This window comes from Puntigrus tetrazona, chromosome 24 (genome assembly GCF_018831695.1).
Source record: "Puntigrus tetrazona isolate hp1 chromosome 24, ASM1883169v1, whole genome shotgun sequence".
Taxonomy (NCBI): domain Eukaryota; kingdom Metazoa; phylum Chordata; class Actinopteri; order Cypriniformes; family Cyprinidae; genus Puntigrus; species Puntigrus tetrazona.
This window is the reverse complement of record NC_056722.1, coordinates 2,899,893-2,927,665: the sequence shown is the minus strand read 5'-3', so window position 1 is coordinate 2,927,665 and position 27,773 is coordinate 2,899,893. Positions and strand designations below refer to the sequence as shown.

At 36.6% G+C, this 27,773-nt stretch overlaps 2 protein-coding genes across 10 annotated transcripts in view; both read right to left on the bottom strand.

Annotated features, from left to right (window-relative positions):
• The window catches only part of zgc:114120 (uncharacterized protein LOC619267 homolog), a 52,617-nt gene extending 28,497 nt beyond the window's left edge, over positions 1–24,120 (bottom strand). The window contains exons 1-3 of one of the 8 annotated variants that reach the window (XM_043226275.1): positions 23,832–24,120; positions 5,764–6,018; positions 234–254 (exon numbers count right to left, since the gene is read on the bottom strand). In XM_043226275.1, the coding sequence (XP_043082210.1) occupies positions 234–254; positions 5,764–5,955 (213 nt within the window). In that variant the 5' untranslated portion in view covers positions 5,956–6,018; positions 23,832–24,120. Of the gene's footprint in view, positions 1–233; positions 258–2,768; positions 2,946–4,304; positions 4,395–5,763; positions 6,019–23,831 lie in introns of those variants that run through there. The other 7 variants (XM_043226274.1, XM_043226277.1, XM_043226276.1 and 4 more) reach the window with 7 other exon arrangements.
• Positions 24,121–26,402: 2,282 nt separating this feature from the next.
• Positions 26,403–27,773, bottom strand: part of grb7 (growth factor receptor bound protein 7) — a 10,514-nt gene continuing 9,143 nt past the window's right edge. For both annotated transcript variants that reach the window (XM_043226308.1, XM_043226309.1), the window contains 2 exons: positions 27,656–27,749; positions 26,403–27,573 (listed from right to left, as the gene is read on the bottom strand). In XM_043226308.1, the coding sequence (XP_043082243.1) occupies positions 27,427–27,573; positions 27,656–27,749 (241 nt within the window). In that variant the 3' untranslated portion in view covers positions 26,403–27,426. The remainder of the gene's footprint in view (positions 27,574–27,655; positions 27,750–27,773) is intronic.

The window sequence follows — 27,773 nt, the reverse complement described above, 5'->3', positions numbered from 1 at the left end:
TGTTGCTCCATGCGAGGCATTGTGCAAAAGCAAAACCATTATCAGCTCCGCGTTCATACCTTTCATTCGTTCGGTGTTATTTTGTGTCACGCATTGTTAGTTTGATTGCGGCTGTGCGGATGTATTGCGATGTTTTACATCTGAAATGTTCTTAGAGGAACATTAAAGACGCAGATATGCGCAAACACAGATAAACATGCACGCAAACATCTGAGAGGGAAAAGACGTCTTACCTTAAAACTCCAGTAATGTGGCTGCTAAAAGAATAAGACAGAGACAAAAGGGAAAGAGTTAGGCAGGTTTATATCCAAAGCGCTTAGGGTACGTTGTTAATTTATTAAAAAAAAAGTATACTTTTATTGGGCTGGGATGCATTCAATTAATCACTAAGGACAGTGAAGACGTTTAATGCAGTGAGGTCGGGTGAAAGAAAAGCGTTTTAAATTGATCGTATTAATATTACACAATATTTCTGTTTTTACCGTGTTCAAACAGCTTGAGAGCTTGAACGGAAGTTATCTCACAAAAAGAAAAAAATATATACAGGAAAATAGATATTTAAATGACAGGCGCTCTTAAGACGGTACAAAAGCATTATAAGCATATTCTTAACAATATTTAACAGAAAATTGAAAGGCCGTTGGCTTAATGCAACATTGTTGTATGAAGGGTTAGTGTAAGCTTCAGGCTTTCAAGGAACCACAACATCAGTTTTCTGATCTAGAAACCAATCATGTGGGCTTTAGACATATCCAAGCAAATATTTCGTTTTTTTATCTATAGAAATAAAACCGTAAGCCGAACATGAAAAGTATTTATATGCCACAACCCATTCAACCGTGCGCACACACACACACACACAGGATTGTAAGATATCATTGGCAGTGATAGGAAGGGCAGATCTCTGCTTCTTACTAGATATCTTAATAGACTGGCTGTTATGCAACCCTCAATACCTGTGATACTGACTGAGGAGCCAAGAGAAGGCAACATAAGTGCATCTGAGTTCTTATTTTGGTGAATCTTAAAACACTGCCTACAAAACATTTTGGCCCAGACATGTCCAATTGTTCTAATTAAATGTTCAAACGTGCCTAAAATGCTGTCTACTGTAGGCAAGTGGCTCACTATGCTTTGAGATACTATTTAGCTAATCGCTAACACCAGCAGAAGTGTGTGCATCAGAGCGTAACACAAAAGCCACTTAATTCACACGTCCGTCCAAACACACACACACACACACACACACACACACACACACACAGAGAGAGAGAAGGGCTTTAGTTACAGTATGTGAGGACGAACAGAGATGAGATGAACACCCACCCTGACCTGCATGACAAGCAAACCCACCTGCCTCTCATCATACAGTATTTCTCTCTGCCTCTCATTGTTTATGTCTCTCTCACACAGGCATTATTCTTACACACACACACACACACACACACACAGACACTGCGGCAGGCCACACCTGTTTCTATACTTGCATGTCATACAACCACCTACACTGTTGCTATGACGACACAGACATCTACAACATCGTTACAATTTAGCATACATTAAATTTAACATGGAATCAAAATTGTCGCTATTCATTTTTTGTAAATGAAAGGCTGAAAGGCTGATCTTTGCCTCATTCGCCGGTGCACGCTATTCTGTTCTAGATGTTTATTGACTATAACTGTACAGCAGGTCATAAAAAACTGAGAACGCATGGACGGTTGTTGGGAATAAAGTGTGTTAAAATACGCAAGTAAAATTGTATGCAAATGCTCAAACACTTTTACACATTAAAACACATTCCTGATTAATAATTCATGTCTACATTGTTCTAGGTGTAAAAAAAAAAAAAAATCAAAAAGCCTCAAATTAAATATATATTACCAAATTAAATTTAATTATTTATAAAACGAAATAACTGAAATATTTTAATAAGTCTAATACAATTATTAAAAATGCTATTAAATTAATTAAAAAAATAAATTGAATTATTTATAAAACAAAATAAATGCAACAAATTATAAAACAATAAATCAAATAAAATAAATTGCTACATCTTTACACTGAACTTGGAACTGATTGGAACTGTCTTAAACTATTATTATAGTTAATTATACCAAATCAAATTAAAAAAATCAAATCATAAAATGCATAATAAATGCTAGCAAAAAAAATCAGTTCAATAACCTTTTTCATTATGAAGTGTGTCAAAATACAGAAGTAAAATGGTTCGGTATGTGAATAGTTATGCTTTCGAGTTGAGAGCATCCATGAATTCAGTCTCACCATAATGCATTTCACACACACACACACGCACACACACAAACTATTTGCACCTGATTACATCTTCAATCATACCATCAAGCTGTCAGTCTCTCTCTCTGTCTGTGGATTTCTCATGAGACCGACTTTCTCCGTCTAGTTCTCCTCTCCTCATCTGTTATATTTCCATCTATGGACCGTAATAACTTCCTCAGTTCGCCTCTCTCTCTGCATCCGGAAGCTAACAGCTGACATGAAATCACAACGGACCCTATTTAGTATAACACACACTCCTGGTCTCATTGTGAACGTCACGATTCAGTGCACGTTCTCCAACAGAAAGCTCTCACCGGAACTGCCTGTGAAACAAGTTCGCCTGACGCTCAAGTGTTTTATTGCACTGTTGCAGGTCACGCAGGCTTTCCGAAATCTCGCCGATATCGACACCTGTTAACATTAAACGCAAAAAGCGATGAAACAATGACGGCAGATTCTAAGGTCATTACCATTGGGATACGTGGAGATGCTCTGGAGGGTGACCTTCAGCCTCCACGTCCCGGTCCGAAATCCTCAAAAGTGTGCTTTTTGAGGAGAAGAACAAACCGAAGCGAGCATTCAGATTCATAACGCTCAAGATCCAATCAGCTCCTGAAGAACAAATCCAAGTCCCGACCTACATTTCCTCCCATTTCACGCACAGGTATGTCACTTTATGGAAGTGAAACGCGAACGTCTCTGTCCTTCAGCGCTCTTCCTCTCTCTGGGTCTCAGTCCCCCGTATGCCAGCTAGCTATGTGATATCATTGATTTCCCTATATGAGCTCGGTTGCCATGGTAACGGTAGACTCCCCTCTCTCTTTCTCATTCCAGTGGTGTTTGGAGACGACGGATGCAGCCAGACGGGCAAATACACACAGCAAATACAAGGAAGGATGGAGAGATTCCAAGAGGGAAAAGAAAGAGGGGATTGATCGTGACGGAGAGAGAGGGATGGCTAAAAGAAAAGAGCCAATAACAATACGGATTTGCAAATATAGCCATTTGTGTTTTTTTCCTAATGACAGTTTCAGTGATTGTTCATTTGAAAGTTGCACAGTCACAATGTTAGTTTGTCATGGAGGGTTGCCAGGTTGTGGCAATGCGGTTTCTAAGGTGTTTTAGAATGTTGTCAATGTTTAAATAAAACTGAAGTTGTGGAAACCTGAGCAAAACTGTCCTTTTTTTCACCCTAATGTGAAACAGCTATTGGACTGACGGTTTTGTCCACAAATAGTTAACGTGATGGCACACTGAAACTATTAAAAACCACTTCTGTTTATTGAAATATTACTGAAAATATAAGTAACTGAGTAACATTTTTAAATGTTGTTTTATCTATATATTCTTATATTTTGTTTAAATACAAAAAGCACATAAAATTATAAAATATGTAAAATAAAACAAAAATATAAAGGAAAAAGCAAATGAAAAAATATTAATAAGATTTCAAATAGTTTATGAATAATACTAAAATAATACTGCTGTGTATGGTTACTATGTGCTTGCTTACTAGTCCAGGTGAGAAAAAAATTATATATATTATACAAATATATATATATTTATAATAAAATTTATAATAAAAATGTATTAAATCCATTTTTGTTTATATATCTACAATATATATTTATTATGTATAATAAATACAAAAACATGCATGTACATATTCAAGAAATGTTATGATTATAAATGAAATATATTTCTATATAATATAAAGTAGAAGAATATGAAAATATGCATGTTCAAATGTTAATATTTTTAATATATATACCGTACGTCTGTATTTATAGATAATACAATAAAGAAAGAAATATAATGCAAACAAAAACCGTTATTTTGGATGAGATGTATTGTTCGACAGCACTAATAAAAATGATTTTTCAAAGTTGCTAACAAAGATTATTTCTGTTATTGATTGATTTGGTTTTTCTACTTCAATATAGTTGTTCAGAAATGTTTAATTCTGTGTGTTACTTGACTCTTTTGTACTTAATTGTGATATTTACTTGCGATTTCCGAGTGAAGTGTTTCTACACCATTTTTTTCCCTGTGAACACACACACACACACACACACACACACACACACACACACACACACACACTATGCGCAATAACAGCAGTGATGGTTGACTTATCAAGAGCCACTACTAGAGAAGAATGACTGCAAAGAGGAGGAGGATGATGAAAGAGATAATTAGAGGTGGGAGGAAGTATGACAGACAGAAGAGGAGATAAAAACAACAAAAAAATAAACGGAGAACAAAAACCATGACAGGCGGAAAAACACTCATCAGAGTCCTTTTCAATATTTAAACATTATAATGTTCGAAAATAAATATAGAACATCACATTTAGACAACCTGGTCTCGTTAAAATACGCACCTCTGTGCACTTTTTCTGTTTTTAAGTGCCTTACCGCATGCTTCACCGCATTTTCAAAGAGACAAAACACGGGTTCAATACGTCAACCCTGGCACGCTCTATTACGTTGATATGGGTACGTATTTCGGTCGTTCAGAACTGTTGGAAATATGCCCCACACCAAATCCAACCCTAAACCTCCCCGATAGTGTGAACAAATGCAAAACCGATATAAAAATCATTTGTTTCAACTTCCTTTTGCTTCTGTTTTGTTGAACCGAAGCTCCTCGCCTCTCAAGCGCATCTCCGTACAACAAACCTACCGTCTACCGAAACACATAGATATGAAGCCGGACGTGCGTGATAATCCGTTTTCAAATATACCAGCATATACATGCTGTTTTGAAGTCATAATATGATATTCTATGCGAAAATCGCGCAATTTGTGTGAAAATGAATCAAAAGCGCCTCCAGTGTTCATCTCTTTTGTGTACTTTTTGGCACCGTTAGATTGGAAAACACTCTCCCCCTCTTAGACTCTTTCTGTCTGATCTTTTTGCCTCCTCCTAGACGTGATTTTCTTTATATCTCCCCCTAGTGTTCTGTAGTATGTATGATCTATCTTCTACAGGTTAGAAGGGTTCAGTCGGTCATTGGTGTGTGGAGTCGTGGGGTGAATGAGTTTGCTCTACACTTTTGATACTTGACAAGAAGAAGTGTTTTTCTGTGTCCAAAAGTACTCCTTATATGTTCATAATTTCCTATATAAGTACATATCTTTTGGCACGGATACAACATATGCCATCTTTTGTTTCATCGGCTAGAAGGGTAAAACTCCCCTCTATATAAATCATTGTATTCTAGGAAAAACTTTGGAGTGAGGAAATATAGGTCTCTGTGTGTGTTCTTGTATCACCCTGTGAGATCGAGAATTCGTCTAGAGGTATGTTAATTACATACCTTAATTATTTAACAGGTACGTATTAAAAAGTGCACCCAGGTACGTCTATGCCGCGAGACCAGCTTTTAGAATATCGATCGTTAGCTTGGTTCAACCCTGCACCTCCCACACCATCACCGAGGCTCGACAGACACGCACAGACCTGCTGCCGCGCGCAGTTGGTGTTGACCAGCGTGGCGGCGTGCTGCGGGGGGTATTTGTTTCTCTGATGCTCCATGTCGCCGCTCTTGTGGAGCTTGGCGTAGGCCTCCATGTCGGGGTTGGAGAGGCGGCGCGTGTTGCTGCCCAGAGTGTGATAGCGGCGCTGATATTCGGCATCATCCCCTCGCAACATCACAAGCGCTTTATCTCGCCAGATGTTCTTCTAGTCCTCCCTCTCTCTTTCTCCCTCACAAACCTGCGAAGCGGAAACAGTGGAAAGCAAAAGGTCAAGAGCTGGATATCTGGCATGTTGGATGAAGCGCTCGATATATGCCGCGCTAAACGGTTCGCAAGTCGAAAATGCGATGTCTGAAGCGACCGGATGGTTTGTGTTTTGATGCATTTCGCATCGGTGAGTGTTTTTATGCTCATGTTAGTGACAAACCCTTGTGCTACAAATGAGGGCTGGTTTCTCTGATGTGTTTCCAAGACTAATTTGATGATGTTGTAGTATGTCCTAGTTTCGGTGTACGGGCTTACTGTATACTTTTGAGTAAGTGCGCGCTTTACTTTCACTCGCACACACACATACACACACTTTTCTCGACTCATGCTTGGCAGAAGCAAGCTTGGATTCGGAGATGCGTCATTATCGTTAACTAACATGAAACTCGTAATTGCAATTTATAGCAATAAAGCCGTAATAAAATGTAAAATAAATCAATAAATCAATAAAAAAAATCAATAAGTACAAGGTGATATTTTAAAATATTTTTTTAGCAGAGAAAAATAGCAGAATAAATTAATAATAATAGCAGCAGCGATAAACAAATTAATTATAATAAAATAATATGGCTGGACAATGATTAATCATGATTAACCACATCTAAAAGAAATGTTTTCGTGTACATGATATATGTGTGTATATATAAATACACACACGTTTATATATTCAAGAAAAATATATACGCATTGCTTATATATTAAGTTTATTTGTATAAAATAGAATTATATGGATATAAATATATACATGTAAATACATATACTGTATGTGAGTGTGTCTTTAAATATACACAGTAAACACACATATATATTATGTACACAAAACCTTTTGTTTTGGATATTATTAATCACGATTAATTGTTGGCCAGCACTTTAAACGAATTACCGTCACAAGACTATGTAAATGTGCAATCAAAAAAAGAGCTAATTAACTGAAAAAAACTGGTGCAATGCTATTAAAAAATAAATAAACTGATAATTATAAGCTAAATAGAAATATTACATTAATACAAATGAATAAAACTGCTAAGACTTTTTAAAATCTTAATTAATAAGATAGTAGTACTATGTACTGCTATTTACGGGTATAATCGGATTTTATTAATCAACCAAAACTAAACTGTTTTCTAAACTAAGTTGGGAAAAAAAAATCGGCTGTGTATCTTGTCGTGTACGTATAGATCATAAACAGAAATTACATACCTGAGGGTTTTTAGAGTACTGCTATGTTGTTGCCAGGTAAGTCAATAAAATCCACCCCCAAAAAATCAACAAGTCAAAAGCTTCTATCTTTAAAAATTCAAATTTTATAATTACTACATGTCCATTTGAGCGAAACACTAACCTGAAGGAGCAATAATATTACCTCCATTAGCGAATATTGTTAATCATAGCTAAAATGCTTGAGAAAACTGACCCAGAAATGTATAAAGCAAGCATGCAAAGCGACATTCACCTACAGTTAAACCCTGATGTCTTCACACAGCGGTGTATGATACAGTCATATCTCTCAAACCCAGCGCGAGGGAAAACTGACGTGTTGAAGGAGGGAAGAGGAAATCAGGGATGTAGATAAGACGACGAGATGGTGGGACGGAAATTGTCTGATGATGTGATAAAGGTTGAACATGATAAAGCGGGCAGGTTGTCATGCCGATGCCTGGCAACCGCTCGCTGATCGGAGAATTATGATTGGTGTGTGTTTTGCTGGAGGATATATAACACAGTGAGCTCTAGCACATGTCAGGCAACACTAATGCTGTCTGACCTGTCAAACTGAGAGAAACACACAGCCTGCAGCCTCTGGACTCGCTCGCAATACCACCATTAAACTGAGGACGACGTCACGCGCGCAGAAAATCATTACACAACAACCCAAGAGAGATGCATTTTGCACATTTTTGCATTTCATTAACACACAACTACAATGTGAGTGCCTAAATAAAAAAAGTAAAGTGACTAAATTATTTGCACTCATAATAAGCAATATAGATAGATAGATAGATAGATATATAGATAGATAGATAGATAGATATTTTTGTTTATATAATATAGTAGGTGCACTGTGTATATTTATTATGTAGCACTATATATAAATACACACGCATACAGTATATGTTTTGAAAATATTTATATGTATACATTTATATAATTTAGATTCTATATAAATATTTGATATATAAATGTATTTTTTTTTATTCTTAAATACATATATGCATGTGTGTGTATTTATATAATACATAATAAACATACACAGCACACGCACATATTTTATGTACACAAATATTTATTTTGGATGTGATCATTGCCCAGCACTACAATAAACTAGTCATTAAATAACTAACCAAATAAATAAATAAACAACTAAAAAATTAAGCAAATTAACTAATTAAAAGACACTTAAGTAAAAAAATTAAACGTTATTAAAAATAGTGAACTACATGTATGAAAATAGCTTAAAAAATAAAAATTTTTAAACCTTATTAAAACATGTTCAATTAATAATAAATACGTGTAATAAATGCAAAAAAGCAACATGAATAAAAATAAAAATGTAATGAATAAAAATGAATAAACCGCTGAAATATTACCCCATATTGTCCCAGTTTTTCAGCTTAAAAAATTTAATTAGAAAAATTAGAAATCTGGTCACAAAAATTGGCGACAACACAACTCAAAAGAAAGATGTTATTTTCATAGGTGTTGTGGAGACTCAACACTCTCCGAGGAGCCCAAAATAGAGGCCCCAACTAATAAAAACACCCAAAACAGCACAACCCAAAGAAGAGATGGGAGATCAAAGGAGAAAACATTATATTAGCATACCGCTGGGAGGAAATACAGAAGCAGAAAGCGTTTCAGAGAGTGAGAGGAATGGATTAATCCACACATAGTGAGAGTCCATCATCTGCTGATCTACCACAAGAGTTTAAACCTCATCTACAGCTGTAATTAATGAGATGAACAAGTGGGCGGAGACTACAGCAGCTGACTAATGAGGACGCACAGCTTGAAATGATTCGAATGCCGATTCGAATAAAGCCACAAGTTAAAATCAATTGAAGACATTTTTTTCAGGTACGCTTACATTAAAGTGGCCCCATTGTGGCCTTTTGAAAAACGCCTTTCGAGTGAATGAAAGCGGTCTGAAAGTGCACCGTGTATAAAGTTATTGTGTCTCAAAAGAAAAGAGAGGCGACTCTGAATCACCGAAACGAGTCGTTTTTAAAACAGATCCCAAGACCTTTCGTATTGGCACTTGTTGATCTTTTCACATTGGTCTGAATGAAAATGCATATTAATTTTTGGCCGCTGGGTGTCGCTTTTGGAGCATAAAAATAAAGAGATAGGATTCCCGGTAAAAGCTGCAAATAACATCATGCAGTAGAAAAGTCAGCACTCAAAAATACACATCCATCTCATTATATATGGCCATGACTGAACTTTCTAGGGACACAAGTCATGTCTGTCAGTGTGTAAACAGTCTTCCCAGCTGAGCTAACACACTTTTTCCCACCAGAAGCCAAGGGCAGTGACAAGCAATGTGAGGCGAGCACACAAATACAACCAGACACAGCTCTGCTTAACATTTAATGCTAATTACAGATCATTTATTCATAACGCGAGCTGCATGGAAGAACCCAACAACTGGGATGGAGTCAAGTAAACAAAACACCTGCTAAAGAAGACACATAATACGTATTATTAGGCGGTAAATGTGTTTATAAAGCGGTTAGCTCCATTCCTGGATTCTGATTGGTCAGCAGCTGTGTTTTATTCACTAAAGCAACACCCTCAGCGACATAAACAATCGATGATCAGCATTAAAACTGTACCGTGTATTATGTATTTCGGCAAAATTAAACGTGTGTTATTTATTTAATGAAATATGAGCGACCCCCTGCTGGCCTCATGACGCATCTTTCGTCTTTAATTTTGAGACCACGCCCTTCCCCGTCCAAATAAAAGCGTCTCGCGAGATCTGTTGATGCGCGCGCGCGCGACTTTGTGGAAACACGCAGTTTCCGGCGCGAGAAGGGAATATCCCCATATCTATTAGTTTTTTATTTCAGGTATGATTACATATGCTCATATGTCCATCAGTTTGCACCGCAGTGACGCTCGCAATCTCGAGCTAAAACTAAAAGGCTGAAAACAGACGTTTATTTTCGTGCTGAGATATATGTGAGAAAAAATATCGTATACGCTGGTGTTAAAAAATGACAACGCGGATGATAAGCTATTCTCTGTTTTTATTTCAATAAAAGTGCTTGCCAAATGCATGAATGTGAAGTAGGCCTATGATTCATGTCTGTAGCATAAACATCAGCTAACACGTTATGGATAAAATGTATGGTTCAGTTTTAGTTTAGTGTCGAGATACTGTTATACAGTAGTTTTCATTAATATTTTGAAAAGGTTTTTATTTTTTGTTTTAAAAAAAGATTTTGATAAAACATTCATTGCAATTTTTAAAATTGTTAATGCATTTATTTTTATTAATTTATTTCTTTATTATATTATTTATTTATTGCTTTATTTGTTATTTTAGTTCAACGAGATGAAGTAAATAAAATGAGAAATGGTGCCTTAAATAGCTGAAGTAATTTTTCATATGCATTTTATTTCAGTTAAAATAACTTTTTGTTGTGTTTTTGTTTCTTTGTTTTTAGTTAATAATAATAATAATAATAATAATAATAAAACTCCAAATATAAGAAAATGCAATAATGATACTTCCAAAGCATTTGTGAAATAAATGCAAATAAATAATGCATAAAGCAAGATACAAAGATTTCCATTTTAGCAGCAAAGACAAAAATAGAGCCGGTTTTCAAGGTGTGTGTGTGTGTATATATATATATATATATATATATATATATATATAAAAGAAAAACTTACAGGACTGCCAGGAACAGTAGTTACTAATCAAAGTTGAAGTATGTAATTTCTGTGCCACAGACTGCACCAAACATAATGCTAATAATTATTTTCAAACACGCTTCCTATATCAGCCCTTGTGCCCTGCCAACATCTGCCAGTGTTCTGATAAATATTATTATTGGTACATTCACAGCAGTGTTCGACGCAGAAGCTGACATGCTATTCCTCTCAAACAAAAAGAGCAAAGTTGAAAGCAGCACAACACTTAAATTCATTCTGATTACACACTTTAACCTCAAAGGCCCGTGACAACCAATCAGCAGCCAGCAGAGCCTTTAGAACCAATCAGGGCATTTAGCAGATAATATAACCAGAGCCAGCAATATTTGTAAGGCTAATGACAGGTTATTTTCTCTTTGCTTATTCTCTCTCCTTGGTTATGACCGCAGGTATCATGAAATCATCTATAATGACCAACGAGCTTGACAGATGGCTCTCGTGTGTCCGTGTGCGTGACAGAGCGCACAAAGATTGATCGCTGCTCAGTTTTAGCACTCCTCGGACAGACACATAAAGCGAGTGTGGCGTGACAGGTGTTTGACCCCGGGGCTTCGGACGCTTCTGAGCAGAAGTTTCAGGGGATTCTGGGAAGTCTCGTCTGGGGGAGTCAGTAAAGTGGCCTGGAGATTAATGATCCTTCGTTTAGGGTCAGGAACAGATGAGAGATGATAAAAGCGGGGTGAAATATTATGGAAAAAGTGATTTTGGGGCTACGATGTGTTCAATAAATTGAAAATTATTTTATTAAATGCAATTAAATATATATAAAATGAAATACTAATTTATATAAGTGGCATTTCAAATTAAGATGTCATTTATTTATATAATATACACTTATATAAATTAATAAATATGTAATAAATATAAAATAATAAGTAATATAATGCAATAAAATAATTATGAAATTATCTGTACATTACATAAGTAAAAATTTAAGAAATCAATTATTAAAACTGCAGTAAATTATACAAATATAATATAATATAAAATAGCATGTATTTACATTTACATTTTATATACAAATATTTAACAAACATTTTCTTTATAAATATATATATATATACACAGTACACACATATATTATTTAAACAAAAAAAAATTATTTGGATGCATCACTAAATATAATATAAGATGATCTAATAATTTTGGAAATAATCAAAAGTAAAGAAAATCCATTATTTAGACAACTTGCTTATTTGTTTAATTGTAAAATACAAATGAATAAAACATAACTAAATACAACAAATAATGATACAATAATTTTGGAAATAATATGTGTAATGCATCTATGACAATTGAATATATATATATATATATATATATATATATATATATATATATATATATATATATATATATATATATATATATATCTGTACACTATCAATTTGACTTTTTAATTTAACTGAAGGAAAATATATAAACAAATAAATAATTATTAAATTATGGATTCAATATGAGGTGATACTGTGTTTTGATGTACTTTCTAGTCCTGTTTCAGGCCTGGTTGTAATCTCTGTGTGTAATGAGAAACGCCCCGGAATCCTTGAGCGAAACGGGGGGCGTGTCCAGTGCTTCTGATTATGACATCACAAGAGAGGTCATCACTCACGGTGACGGTGACCTCGCCGTTAAACACTGTCATGGACACTGTACACAGAGTGAGCAAACAGGCCGAGATGAGAGAGAAAGCGAGTAAGAACGAGGCAATAATAAGGATTATTCAAGCTGAGATTAATAATATCATAATGCAAAAATCTAAAAGAGATGATCCATCATCTACAGGTGTTTAATAAAGCAGTCTGGACTGTGCTGGACTTCGATAAGCAGTCCAGCAGCACACAGTAATAGAGAAGTTCATCTAAAGACCCCCTAACCAGAGAATGAATATGAAAGAATCAGAGAACATATGAGAAGCCTAATGCTGTTTGACAGCAATTTACTGTGCTGTTACAACATCTGCACCCCAGCAGCCAATCTCATGATCTGATATCGGGCTCCACTAGCAGGGGTTTCCCAGCATCCGGTCAGAAACTGATGAAATCACATGAATCAGGGGGGAAATGTTTTTTTTTAGCAAGGCCCTCATTTACAAAAGAAAAACATGTGATTCTACACTAAGTCTGTGATTAGTAAAATGTTACAATGTTGTTGAAAGAAGCCTCTATGCTCCCTAAGGCTGCATTTACTCGATAAAATACAGTAAAAACACTGCAATTTAAAATGACTGGTATCTATTTGAGTACATTTTAAAATGTGATTCATTCCTGTGATCAAAGCTGAATTTTTAGCATCATCACTCCAATTTTCAGTGACATTTTTGATTATTATCAGTGCATATATGTGACCCAGGACCACAAAACCGGTCATAAGGCTAATTTAAACTGAGATTTATCCGTTTATACATGAAAGCTGAATAAATAAGATGTCCATTGATGTATGGTTTGTTAGATACAACTATGGATATCTAGAATCTAAGGGTTTAAAAAAAATCAAAATATTTGTAAAATCGCCCAAATGAAGGTCTCAGCAATGCATATTAGTAATCAAAAATTACGTTTTAATATATTTACACTAGCAAATGTACAAAATATCTTCATTGAACATGCTCTTTACTTAATATACTAATGGTTTTTGGCATAAAGGGAAAATCAGTAATTTTAAATAAGTAGTATTTTCATCTTGCTTTCCAGTATCAAAACCTCCAAGAAACATTTAAATAATAAATAAACAAACAAGCTTAATTAAAATGTAAAAACTCATTTTTCTCTCTGCGTTGGCTGGCATTTTGATGATATACCGCTAATGTGGCGTACGTTAATAATTAACCGCGACGACACGCCAGTTCGCTTCTCGATTTTCGAAGATGTTTGTACTGGAAGACGGCAAAAAACGCTTCTCGGTGGGGTTCGCCGGGAAAACAGGCCGCAAGACATGCACGATCCCGAATGAAAGATGTCACGATACTGAAGCGGTGACGTCGTAGAGGCGATGATGGAGCAATCATAACCTGAGGCTGATACTTCAGAGCACGCGAAGAAGCACCTGCTGGAAGGTGAACGTCTGATTAGATACTAATCAGCGTTCGCACGTAAACCAGCGGGACGCTCTAAAGTGGAAGGAAGGCGCAATGAAACTCAGACTCGTTCAGCTTGTTATCCGGGCATGTTGCTCTGGGAAAATAACGAGGAAACTATCTAATTATAAGCGTGAGCATTAAATCGTCGGGCTGAATGTTAATTAATTTGGCCACGAGGAGAAACCCGTATCACCAAAATCGTCAGCGGACCGCGATTTCACACCAGTAGATTTAAACGAGGCACAAAAATCTGACCCCCCTCGCCGCTGCGTTTTAATTAACGTCTCTCAGGAGTCTCTCTGGCGGAGACGGGATCCTGTTTAACCTCTGACCTCGCCACGGAGCGCCCACAGGAGGCTCTAAACGGTCAGAGATTGAGGGTCGACACTAATGTAGCCGTTCTCTGGGTCAGTCCCCTCGCGAGGAGCACCGCCGGGTGTCGGAGGACGTGTCTTAAATGAATAACCATCCCTGTCCGAGTGGTTCATCAGCGCTAAAACATGCTACGCTGACCTCGGCGTCACCCAGCGATAATGAAAGGCAGATTTAATGGCTGCTCGCAGCGGAGGTAACACTTTTCGTAAGCAAGCATGCATATGGACGTCAAAACCAACATACGGGATTACAGATGGCCAGAAGACGGAATCTGGTTAAGCGTGCATGCATGCTAATCTGTAGCCATCTATGCCTTTTTGGCTAAAAAACACTGTGTAGAGACCAGAGCTGTGTAGATGAATTACCATTGTAATCTGTTACTGATACTAAAGTAGCATAGTCTATTAAATTACACATTTAAAATAATATAATCAGACTACTTTTTGATTACTTTTGACCTAACTTGTTTAACGCATTAATTTAAATTAGTGCTGGCATATGAATCACAGTTAATCGCATCTGAAATGAACATTTTTGTTGGTTTTATATTAAACATATATTTTATATATTGTAGAAATTATATGGCTAAATATTTTCAAAATATATATACATGCATGTGTGTGTTTATATATACATAATGGATATACACAGCACACACACTTAAATTAACTAAATAATTCAATAATTAATTGCATGCCAAAAACCATTAGGATACTAAGAAAACATCATGTTCCATGAAGATATTTTGTAAATTTCCGACGTAAATATCTGAAAACACATTTGATAATATGCATTGCTAAAATCTTTATTTGGGCAACTTTAAAGGTGATTTTCTCAATATGTATTTTAACAATTTTTTCACCCTCAGATACTAGATTTTAAATGGTTGTGTCTTGGCCGAATATTGCCTTATCCTAACAATCCTATCCTGTCCTGCAGCATTCAGAGGATGTAAAAATCTCAATTTTTGGTTTTTGTGGTCCAGGGTCACAAATGATTTTATAAATCCAGCAGTCAAATCCCAAGTGGCCTCTCAATTTCCTGCATAATTATAGCCACCTGACGGTACTTATAATATATTATATAATTATAACATTGACTTGTCTTTGTGTAAATGTCCATAAATCTGGAAGACTATCTGATGTAAGATTACAGTTATGATGAATTGAACACAAACTCCCAAAAAATCAACAGACATGTCTCTGATTAGCTACAACCCTGCAAAACCACATCAAAACATAAACTGCATAAACTGCACTAGATACAGAAGTTTGCCAAATCTACAATGAAATGCTTTATAATTGCAGCTTTATCTATACATAAATATATAGAGAGAGAGAGAGAGAGACTCCAGTCAAATATCAATATGAGCATAAAATATCCTTGGATGATAACTATGAGTATTCTGCGCTTCATTCTAATTCAGAATAACCTTGACTCTGGTAAAAGTGCTTTTTAGCAACTGTTTAGCATTCCAGTGCTGTCTGTTCTCGTGATTAACAGAAACTAAGTCATAATTAGCCCACAGAGCCATTATCTGTCAATCTCGAAATTCGGAAATGCTTTTATGAACATGAACATAATGAGATCACAAACAGAAATTCTGGTTCAATTTGAAGCAGACAATGCAGCGTTTTAACAGAAAGCAAGCAAACCGCAGGTCTGAAAACAGACAGATAGAGCCCGCGCGACTAAAATAAATGGCTACCAAACACAATTCATTGTCGTTCAGGAGAAAACGAGTTTTGCAGAAAGACCTTATGCCCACCATTTCTTTCCTAAAAGTAATAAATACCAATTATTTCACAAATCGGGAGGAAAATCTAACCTAGTAATTATTATCGCCGGTTGTTCCTAATGTCAATATCATACCTTAAAAAATGTATTTTGTTCCTTGTATTCTGACAATGACTGTTCGGTCAGAGACATCTGACACCCGACACTTCAAATGCCAAGCAATGGTGCTAATTATACTATTCCTCACTCAAAAACACGCTCCTATGCTCTCATTTTACTAGACAGAGACGGAGAAGCAGGGCAGCAGCCGTCCTACATCACATAAAAGTCTGAATGGAGAGATCTGAGTCGTCCGCATCATCGTGACATCAGAGCATGAAGAGATTTTTTTTTTTTTTTGGAGCATGTGTGTGAGGTATACGCGAGAAGTCTAGGCGTTTAAAAATACTTGCACGGCTCCAGAGGCGTTTAACAGCCAGCGACTTCAAAAACGTCCGGGAAAAGAGAGAACGAGAGAGAGAGAGAGAAAAGGAGAAAAGGATGATGGAGAAGAGAAGCACGCAACCCACTTACTGTACAGCAGCACCGCTGCAGGGGCCTTCAAAGGAAACTCTGCCCTGATATGAAAATCCATAATCCAAACAGTAATGAGAGAGAGAGAGAGAGAGACAGGGTGAAAATGAAAGAGAGTCGCTGTCTTCCTCTCCGCACTGTCTTTTCTGACAAGAATGCGAAGCCTCGCGGGAGGAGAAACTGTCGTGTCAGATAATTGTCTGAACAAAACAAAATATTCAGAAAGAAGAAAGTACGACGCTTGTGAAATATAAATAGCCGACCGTCCTCTTTCACACTTAAGACTTTCATCAAGAACATCTCTTGAGCATCGTATACTGCTCAAGTCTTCAAGTTAGTCATTTGAAGAAACCGGTATCAGTGAGTATTACAGTTTTCACCAGACTAAGCAGTTCTGAGGGAATTTTAGCCTGTTGCCGTGCGTAGGTGTTCAATAAGCAGCAGCTTAACAATTACCCAATTAACTAAAACGTCTGTTTTGCCGACCGAAGTGAGCGACGGAATGATCTGAAACCCAAATGAGAGACGGTAAACGCTCTGACATCTCATCACTTCATATTTTACTGCCTCGCCAACACCGTGACGTTTTAGCATTTGAAGCGTTCAGCGGCAATAGCTCGGCTTGGGGCTGAATCTCTAGAGACGCAGGTAAAAAGAAGCTGGGGAAAAAAAAATGTTTTATCTGGCAAAAAAGTGCTGTGAGATTTGTTAAGGGGAAATGTGGTTTTGTGAATGTGAAAGCATCCCTGCAGGAAATAGAGCTTAATAGCGGTTTAGACAGATAGATAGATAGATAGATAGATAGATAGATAGATAGATAGATAGATAGATAGATAGATAGATAGACAGACAGACAGACAGACAGACAGACAGACAGACAGACAGACAGACAGACAGACAGACAGACAGACAGACAGATAGATAGATAGATAGATAGATAGATAGATAGATAGACAGACAGATAGATAGAGAGATAGACAGATAGATAGATAGATAGATAGATAGATAGTCAGCTTTGACATCTTGGAACTGAGATGTCAGATAAACAGGATGAAAAGCCAGCTCTCAGTTGATCAAGTCTTATTCAGTTACTTGCCATTTAGCGGAGGTTATTCATCCAGAAGGCTTACGGAGCATCAGTGCTCAGTCATGCTCAAGGTGAGAAGGTCAGACTGATCGCTGATCCTCTCCAGTTCCTCCGTCACCTCGGCTGAGAAACCGACTGACAACATCTGTGTTTGCAACCTCGAGTCCTGAGGAAGAGCTTTCAGCCGTCCGCTGGGTTCGGATACAGGCTGTTAAGACCATGAAGGTCAGACAGATCAGAGCAGACTAACAGCTGCCATAACAATCACTTCCTATAGAACGAGAGAAAGAGCGAAGTAAAGAACGTAAAGGAGTGTGTTTCTTTTTGTAACTGTTTGTGTCCTTTGATGCAGTACTGTAGACGAACAGAACGACATAGAACGATAGACAGGAAGAACGATAGATAGATGTATGGAATGACAGAACAAAGACAGATACAAATAAACGTAGGATAGATGTACAGATAGATAGATACATGTACAGATAGATAGAAAGAATGACAGACAGACAGACAGACAGACAGACAGACAGACAGACAGATAGATAGATAGATAGATAGATGATAGATAGATAGATAGATAGATAGATAGATAGATAGATAGATAGATAGATAGATAGATAGAGAGATAGATAGATAGATAGATGCATAGGCAGAATAATAGATATAACAATGCAGATAGATAGATAGATAGATAGATAGATAGATAGATAGATAGATAGATAGATAGATAGATAGATAGATAGATAGATAGATGCTGGCAAATGAATAAAGGATAGATGTATGGATTGATACAAAGATAAAACAACAACAAATTTGATAGATAGATAGATACAACGAAGAAATGAAAGATAAATAGAATGACAAAAATAGAAACAGATCCGTTGAATGAAAGAATGAAAGAATGAATGATAGACAGACAGACAGATGTAATGTACAGTGATGTCACTGTTATGCATTCATTGTGTGTAATAATCTTTTATCTGTATTAGTGTATTGTTATTGCAGCAGGTCTCTGAGAGTCAATGCATCACTGTAATCCATCTCTCCACGCCGCTGCACATGCGCCTGTCTTCCTAATCCATGCAGTCTACAGGGACCCACAGTAACAGAGCCTGTCTCTCTTCTCCTATCAGCCTCTTCCACCCCATCTCTCCTGGCACTCATTTACTCCTTAGCCGACTCCCTCCTCTTCCTTCCTCAGTAGTGAGCGAGTGAGCGGCTCTTTAATTCCCATCTCTTCAGCAGGACGCACGCGGTCACCTCAGCACTAGATAACACTGCAGAGAGAATGATGTTTCTGATGCTCGGTGTCTGCGTGTGTGTGTGTGTGTGTGTGTGTGTGTGTGGTATGTTCTGGATGGTATCTTGCAAATGTGCTAAATCAAGTGTGAAGCTTTACAGTGTGAGCATTAGAGAGAAAGAGAGAGAGAGAGAGAGAGAGAGAGAGAGAGAGAGAGAGAGAGAGAGAGAGAGAGAGAGTCTGTGGTCAGCAAGAGCAAAATTTGAGCGTGTCAACCTAATAAAATCACTGCGGAGAGGGCTTTTTCCTGCAAGGTATTGTGCGTACGTGTGTGTGTGTGTGTGTGTGTGTGTGTGTGTGTGTGTGTTTGTGTGTGTTTAAATACACAGCTAAGTGATCTATTTAGAAAGCACTTCACTTTTTATCTCAGACGCAATACATTCTGCCTGCACGCCAGTCTTTTCTATACACATGCAATCATGTCATGTTTGATAAAAGCACGGGCCAAACGCATAAATGCATTCATCAAGCATACCGAAGACAAGAGATGGTAAACAGGTTTCTAAATACAAATAAATAGTATGTAAATAAATATGAAAAAATATATAAATAGCAACAATATTTAATATATGTATTATAAATGTAATATAAATACATGTAAATAAATAGTAACTACACACATTAATAAAAATGTTTAACAATAAATATATGGTGTGTGTGTGTGTGTGTGTGTGTGTGTGTGTGTGTGTGTGTGTGTGTGTGTGTGTGTGTGTGTGTGTGTGTATGGGTACTTTTATTCAACAAGGATGCATTATATCGATCAAAAGTGACATGATACTATATATATATATATATATATATATATATATATATATATATATATATATATATATATATATATATAAATCTTTTAAACATTCTATTCAAATGAAATATTTAAATATTTATTTTTGATAAAATACTTTGTTTTCAAAATGTTTTCAGTACATTTTTGTTTACTTAATATGAGTGTGCACTGTGTATATTTATGTAAATATGATACACACATACAGCATATATTTAGAAAATATTATATATTCATAACAAATATATAGTAATATATTGAATATATACGCTTAATATATAACTTTTGTTAAATACACACATGCATGTGTGCGTATTTATAAATTCATAACAAATATACACTCTACTCACATATTTCGTAAACAAAAATGTTCATTTTGGAAGTGATTAATTATTTGACAGAACTAATTTAAAAAAAAATGCAAATGTTTATTTTTAATTGTTGTCAAAGCATAAAAACTCAAAATAAATTTTTAAATAAATCAAAATGAAAAATAGTAAATCATAACCGCTGCAAACAGCAAAAGACATTATAACAGTACTATAATATAACAAAATGTTCGACTTTACATAGATAAAAAACAATTTTTTTACATTTTTAATTGCATTTCATATTTTACTCTGGATATTCTATATAACTTTATTATATAACTTTAATTTTAATTTCAAGCATTATTAGTTTGCTTTTGTGCAGTGTATACGAACGTTCTGTAAAAGGCAGGCATTTCCGAATCCAAGTTGGAATATACACCAAAATCTTTTCTATACATCCTCTATCCATTTTTTCCACAAACAATTGCATTCGTAGCTTCCAGGCCTTTCTCTTTCTTATTTTGTCTGTCCACTTTTATGTCTCTCTCTCTCTCTCTCTCTCTCAAACCCACTCAGTCTTACTCCTCTGGGTGTCTAAATCTACTTCCAGCATCAGTTTTTGAAGCTTCATTGACAGAGAGACAGATGTTCATGACATCCCAACAGCAATACATCCGCCTGCTCCTTATTCTTCCTTTTTGCTCCATCATGCGCACGCAACTTTTCTTTCTCTCTTTATCTCGAGCACCAAACACACACCGTCCCATCGAGACGCAGACGCCGTTGTGATGAGTGAAGCGTTACCATCAGACGCCGCTCGACTCTCTGAGGTACGAGATGTACAATCATCAAACCGTACAAATCAAACAAGAAAACGCTTGCTTGGAGCAGCGGGACGAGAACTACAAATACTGGCGTGTTTGTGTTACGTTCCCGCGATGCGATGGGCATGCATCGTCTGAAAAGACACGGATGGAGCTGTAAAGTCTTCGGGGGGTTTAATGCATTTAAAGATCTTGTATTACAATCAAACACTCAGACAAATGTTAATGATGGCAGTCGACCAAGTCTTCCATCATCGCCCTTATTAATGCTTTGTATGGGAAAACCGTAAAGCTGAAACCATTTCTCGTATCCCAATTTATCGGACTTTCAGAAACCTATTTGGAAATAATCATTATTTTGCAATTCCGTTTGTTTCCACCTGTGGTGCCGCAGCTACACGCCTCACCTTTATGGATCTGTTTTCTAGTGTTTATGGCTAATACCGTTTCTGTTTTATTAAGTTGAAAACTTCACATTCGTCTCAGCCTCAGACGCGTTTACGACTGATGATGAGCGCTTATCAGGATCAACTAAACGTTGGATTTCAAAAGTGTATTAAAACTCTATAGTTCGCGGCAATCTTTATTATATGTTTAAGAGTTTTACGCCTCCGTCTGTTGCTGTGGCGACATTTCCATGCCCCAAATGTAGAAATTCTGCATCCTGTTTTCCAGCTACATTCGAATTCAATTCTAATTCAGCAATTTAAAGGGGTCATTAGATGCAAAATTCACTTCACAAATCTTTTATTTGAATATAAATGTGTGTTGAAAGTGTGCGTGCATGTTCTCTAATGATAAAAATCCCTGTTTAAAAATGCTCTTTCTCAAATCAGGCTGTTCTGAGAGTCCTGTGAGATTTATGTAGCTCAGGCCCCTCCCACGTTAGTTGATTGACAAGTCGTTTTACCTTAGCCCCGCCCTGAGTGAGCTGTCATCAGTCCATTATTCTGTCAAGGGGAAGACAAGATTGTCTCCGATTAAGCGATTAAAGTGTTTAGTTGCTGAATGTAATAATGAATATAGCAGTCATTATTTACTCCCTACATCTGAGCTGCCGAAGATGCAGAGGATTACTTTCGTTACTTTCGTTATAAGTCTGCCTGCATTTGTGCACAAATCATTCGCAATCCATAGAATATAAGTGTTTTTATGAATCTGCAAATCGCCGTACCTAATAATGTGCTGGTTAACCAGTTTACAGTCTGGTTACAGTCTAGGGGCGGGGTCAGCAGAGCTCATTAGCATTTAAAGCGACATGGATTAGAATGGCTTGATGAAAACAGGTCTGATTTTGACAGGGAAGGTGAAGAAATGGTGGGCAAAGTATATTACAAACTTTTCATTAAGACTCTAAAGAATCATATCCCTCTAAAGGACCTTTAAAAGTCAAGTCACCAGTACTAAATTTCAAGAGAGAAGAGTTTCGACAGACTTTCGAGTTATGACTTTTTTCATTAAAAATGACACAAAACATGGTTGAATTATTCAAAATAAGATCATTAGGATTCATTTAAAAAAACAGATAGGGTGAATTTAAATTTCATGCCAACTCTTAAGTCCATGTGAACCGGATGTGGGCGGGCTTTATTTTTAGTAGGGCGATGTAAAAATGAAATACTGATCAGATACTGCAGGACTGAATTGATTCTGTCCTCCTTTACCATCCGTCATTGGCAAAATAAAATCCCAGTTAACACAGATCAACAAAAACGACTAATAACGCAGTATCACGCATACCCAGCCAGTAGATGGCAATGTCACTAAGGTTTTCACAAATTCTCCCTTGCGTAGTTTGTATGGAGTATCGTTTTGAAATACTTGGCCTCCGTTTTCAAAAGTTAGCATTTTCAGATCCCCAAAAATGCGTTGCCGTGTAAATGAATGCATGCAAACGATCAGTTTGGCCAACGGATTTTATAAAGACCTCCTGACTCCCATTCATGTCGTTCCAATGTTATTCTCAAAATTATTTTTGAGCGAACCAACTGTCTTTATGGTTTGAAATGATCAGGACGTGCTTCATTCAGCACAGGAGCCTTGAAAGTCAATATGTGATCAGTTGGACGTTTATGCAACCCAACATACGTCACGAATTGATGGGTACATCGGCCCGGGCTTCTCTTCAGCCATTCATCCCATTCTCCACGTCTCACTCCTCACTCAATCTCTTCCCTGTTTCCTCAGTGCATCACATATTCCTCCCTCCCATCTCGCGGATTAATCTCCTCAAGATATTTCCTCTCGATTCAAACTACCGCACACTTCCAGAGCTCTGCTTCCACCTCAAAAGCGTCTAACTTCCTTCATCCTCCTGTCTCCAAATCGCTCCTCGTTTTCCCGCAGAGGACCGACTTTTGGATCCCTCTTTCTTCTCATCTGTCTCTCTCCAGCGGTCTCACTCCCTCTCTCTCCGCAGTCCGTGAAATGATGGAGAGACAGTCGCCACATCCCATCGGTCCACGGCATTCGCTCACACACTCACAGGAGTTCATGTAGCTCTCCATTACGAGGCATTAACAGACACGCATCTGCCTCTCTCTCTCTCTCTTTCTCTCTGTCTGTCTGTCCCTCTGACTCTAGAACGCTATAAAGTGGCTTATCAATATTGATGCAAATGCAATCAAAACTGGAGCTTCAAGAAAAGGTGGACGCAAAGTATCTCCTGTTCGAAACCTAGACACTTTGCTGTTTCCCAATGGATCAATTTTGCTTTCAAACTGCTTCATGATTCTTTAATCCTTGAGGATAACGGTGATGCAATGGCACATACCTGCTGAGGCTGGTGCTGTCTCCTTCTGCTCACCCACCCTCGCTTTATCTCTCAGCGCTGTCTTACGCAGCCTCGTCCTCCTTCATTTCTCCTGCTACACCCATCCTGATCTCTCCCTCCGTCTCAGATCCGTGTCTTCACTGGGAATCGTCTGCACCAGCCTATTGCTGGCCAGCGTGGTGTGTGTGAGCGTGTGTGTGTGTGCGTGTACGCAGGTCCGCATGGCACAAACCAAGCTCATCTGATATTCATATAACCCCCCCCACTCCACCAGCAGCCCCCCCTTCCTCCTCTTAAAGGTACAGCGAACCCATTCTCTGCACATGGGCCCAGCAGGTTCATGGATTGAACCATTGTGAGGGAGAAAGGGGGAGGGTTGAAGAGGGGAAAAAACGAGGGATAATTGCAGGATGGCAACACTAGATGAGCTACAGAGGCTGATTTGCATATACAGCTTCGGAAAAATTAATCCAGGAGAGAATTGAAAGATAATGAAGGTCATCTGTCATAAACTGATTAATTAGCACTTTAAATAACACGCAGACTCTAAACAAATGCATGTAACAAAGTATTATAGATATAAAATAGGCTATATTTATTTAAAATATATATGTAATGCCAAGTTATATAATACTTCTATTTCAATATAAACCAAAAAAATTATATATTTATTTTTATCAATAGATTTAAATAATTGTATTCTCTAATCAATCAATCAATCAGTGGTTTGTAATTTGTATAAGTAATTAATACACAATAATTAAATAATTATAATAAATGCCAGAGAATCTAAGCAAGTGTATTTTTATGTAAAATATATTAGTTATATGAAAGATATATATACACATTTAAATGATTTAACATTTTACTCAACACATATGACATATTAATGTTATAAATATATATAGTATATAAGTATATATATATATATATATATATATATATATATATATATATATATATATACACAAATTCCACAGAATTTAAAATATTATAGAATTACACATTAATAATTTGCATAACATATATTTTAAAGTACATTTAAATAATAATAATAATATTGAATCATTTTTTAATTCAATATTATAATATGAAGCAAGCATACAAGTATAATATTCTTAAATACTTTTCAATTCAGATTGCAAAAGCAAACTATTATTGCAATAAGGGTTGACAAACCCATCTTAGTTTTGATTTGCTCTGTTATGCTGGTCATCAAGTTAAAATGAACTGATCAGCAAAGGCTCTTCGGACAGGACAGACGTACTGAAACAGAAGCTGAAATTCAATCCAGTTCTGTCACACTAAACTCTCAGAGTCATGTGTCATTTCAGCTTCAGAAGAGACGAGCTATTCCATTCACACCTAACATCAAAATGCATCTCATTTTATGTTTAAAACTACAGGAAATATGTGTGCTTTTAATGCAACTCAGTGCACTGTGCATGGCTAGATTCAGCTAAAGCTTACTTTATTTTAGAAGATAATTAATTAAAAGATCTCAGAATGACTTGCATGTTTATGCTTTGACTGCAACAATGAACTGAACTCCCGATCTTTCTCGGATGAGACTGATCTGGACCCATCTGGAGCGGTCTCGCGTGTTGTTCTGTGTCTCTGTGGCCTACTTTCAGCAGAGCTTCACCTTCCAAACGCCTGTGCGTTTGCGTGTATGATAAATATGTGTGTGCTGGAGCTTTTATGCAGGTTTGGGGACATTGTTCAACCTTAAATTAATCATTCCTCATAAATAAGTTAGAGGGGTGACTGACCGGTTGAGTGTCTGCGGTAGGTGAGGTGGAGCTACGGCAAGCTGGTGAAGACAAAAAGGGACACAAAAGTCACAAGCCAAAATAACACTGAACTATATAATGACAACGCTTATAATGAGCACTATAAAATAAAATGCAATAAAAATTTATATAAGTACATAACTGAAACCCAAAGCTCATTGTCTCCTTTATTTATCATTATAATATATAATTTATAAATAAATATCACCTTGATACATTAAATTATATATATATATATATATATATATATATATATATATATATATATATATATATATATATATATATAAAAAATGTATCAATGTGATATTTATTTATAAATTATATATTTAATTATTTATATTTATATATATATTTAATTATATTTATATATATATATATATATATAAATTACATTTATCGAATAATTAGTCTAATAATTATAATTATAATTATAATCATATTTAAAATGAGTAAAATGAATTAATTATAAGAAATACAAATTCAATTATAATTATATATTGATATTTATATAGGCCTATGTATGCATGTATACACACACACACACACACACACACACACACACACATGTATACACATATATACATATACATATATACACATATACATATGTATATATATATATATTTTTTTTTTTTTTTACCCAGTTGAAATCTGAACTAATTCCCTATCGATTCATTAAACTCTACAATTTCGCACTATATTGAACTATTTATATCTCAGATATTAGATATTTTGATGTTGTCAGGATGAATGAAGCATCCTTCCCCGACTCAGCCACCGATCACCGTCTCCTTTATTTACCCTTATAATACAGGATTAATGTATGATTTATCAAGAGCTACGGCGAGGCGATCACCTCACTTACATTTGAATAAATTAGCATCTCATTCAATAATCAAGTTCAAAGTGAGTCATGCAAATCGGTCACAGCGTATACAGCCTACAGTATATACTACTGCCTGGACTGATGACCTCCCCTGAATATTAAAGGAATAATCTCCATGGCAACAACACAGTGGAGACCTGACAACTGATGTACTGTGATGTCAAGTTAACTGAAGCATACAAGAAACAAACGCATGCGCGCACACACACACACACACACACACACACACACACAATCTTGACGGTCTGTATTCAGAAATAGTCCTTCTGAGAGTCTCTCTTTCTCTCTCTCTCTCTCACACACACACACACACACTTGTAAAACAAAACGAACACTCCACTTACTCAACAACTTCAACTTGAAGTTTCTGTAAGAATTAAACCATATACACATAACCAAGCACTACTGTTAGCCAGAACAAGTACTGAACAACGATAAAACTAAAAATATAAAACAAAGCAAATGTAAACTGGAGTCAATTACCTTAAACATCAGTATTATGAAAAAAACACCCATAAATTAGACAGTGTAAAATACAAAAATAACTATTATTAATAATATTATGAATAAATCTGCTACATTGAAATCGCCTCCTCCTGCAACTTCAGATATGCATTAAAGTATCCCTGCATGACTATTGCATGAATGAAGAAATCCTGCACAGTAAAGCATTCAAAGCACCAGAGCACCACCCAGTGTTGAAGGAAGCAATAGCAGGAAGTTTGTGCAAACAAAAAAAACAAGCATCAAAGAGCTCTGAAGTGTGCTATATAAAATATAAATAATCACTATGTACAGAAATATAGTCTTTTTCGGACTGTGAATGTCCTGACATCCACTGCGAAAAAATGTTGCGGTCCTTAGACTGGCCCTGGGTCCCTGAGGTCCTGAGGAAGAGGTCAAAGGTGAAGGTTTAGAGTGCAATGCAAGTGCAGGGGTGTTTGAGACACACGGGTAAGATGCCGCGGTTGATCTGGTGAAACTCCACCAGCTGCAGCAGGTCTGTGAAGAGCGTGACGCCGTCGTCCATCGTGTAGTACTGTTTATCTCCTTCCTCTAGCTGCAGAGAGACAGAGAGCCCGAGATGAAGACGTCGGACGTGAAACACACACGCGCGCGTGCGGCGAGAAAGAAAGACTCACGGGAATGACGAGGTAGTGTTTGGTCTTCAGTTTGTAGCACAGGGACAGCACAAAGCACTGCGCGTGAAGCTGACTGTCACGAATCAGAAACATCCTGCAGACGGGAGAAAACTAGGTG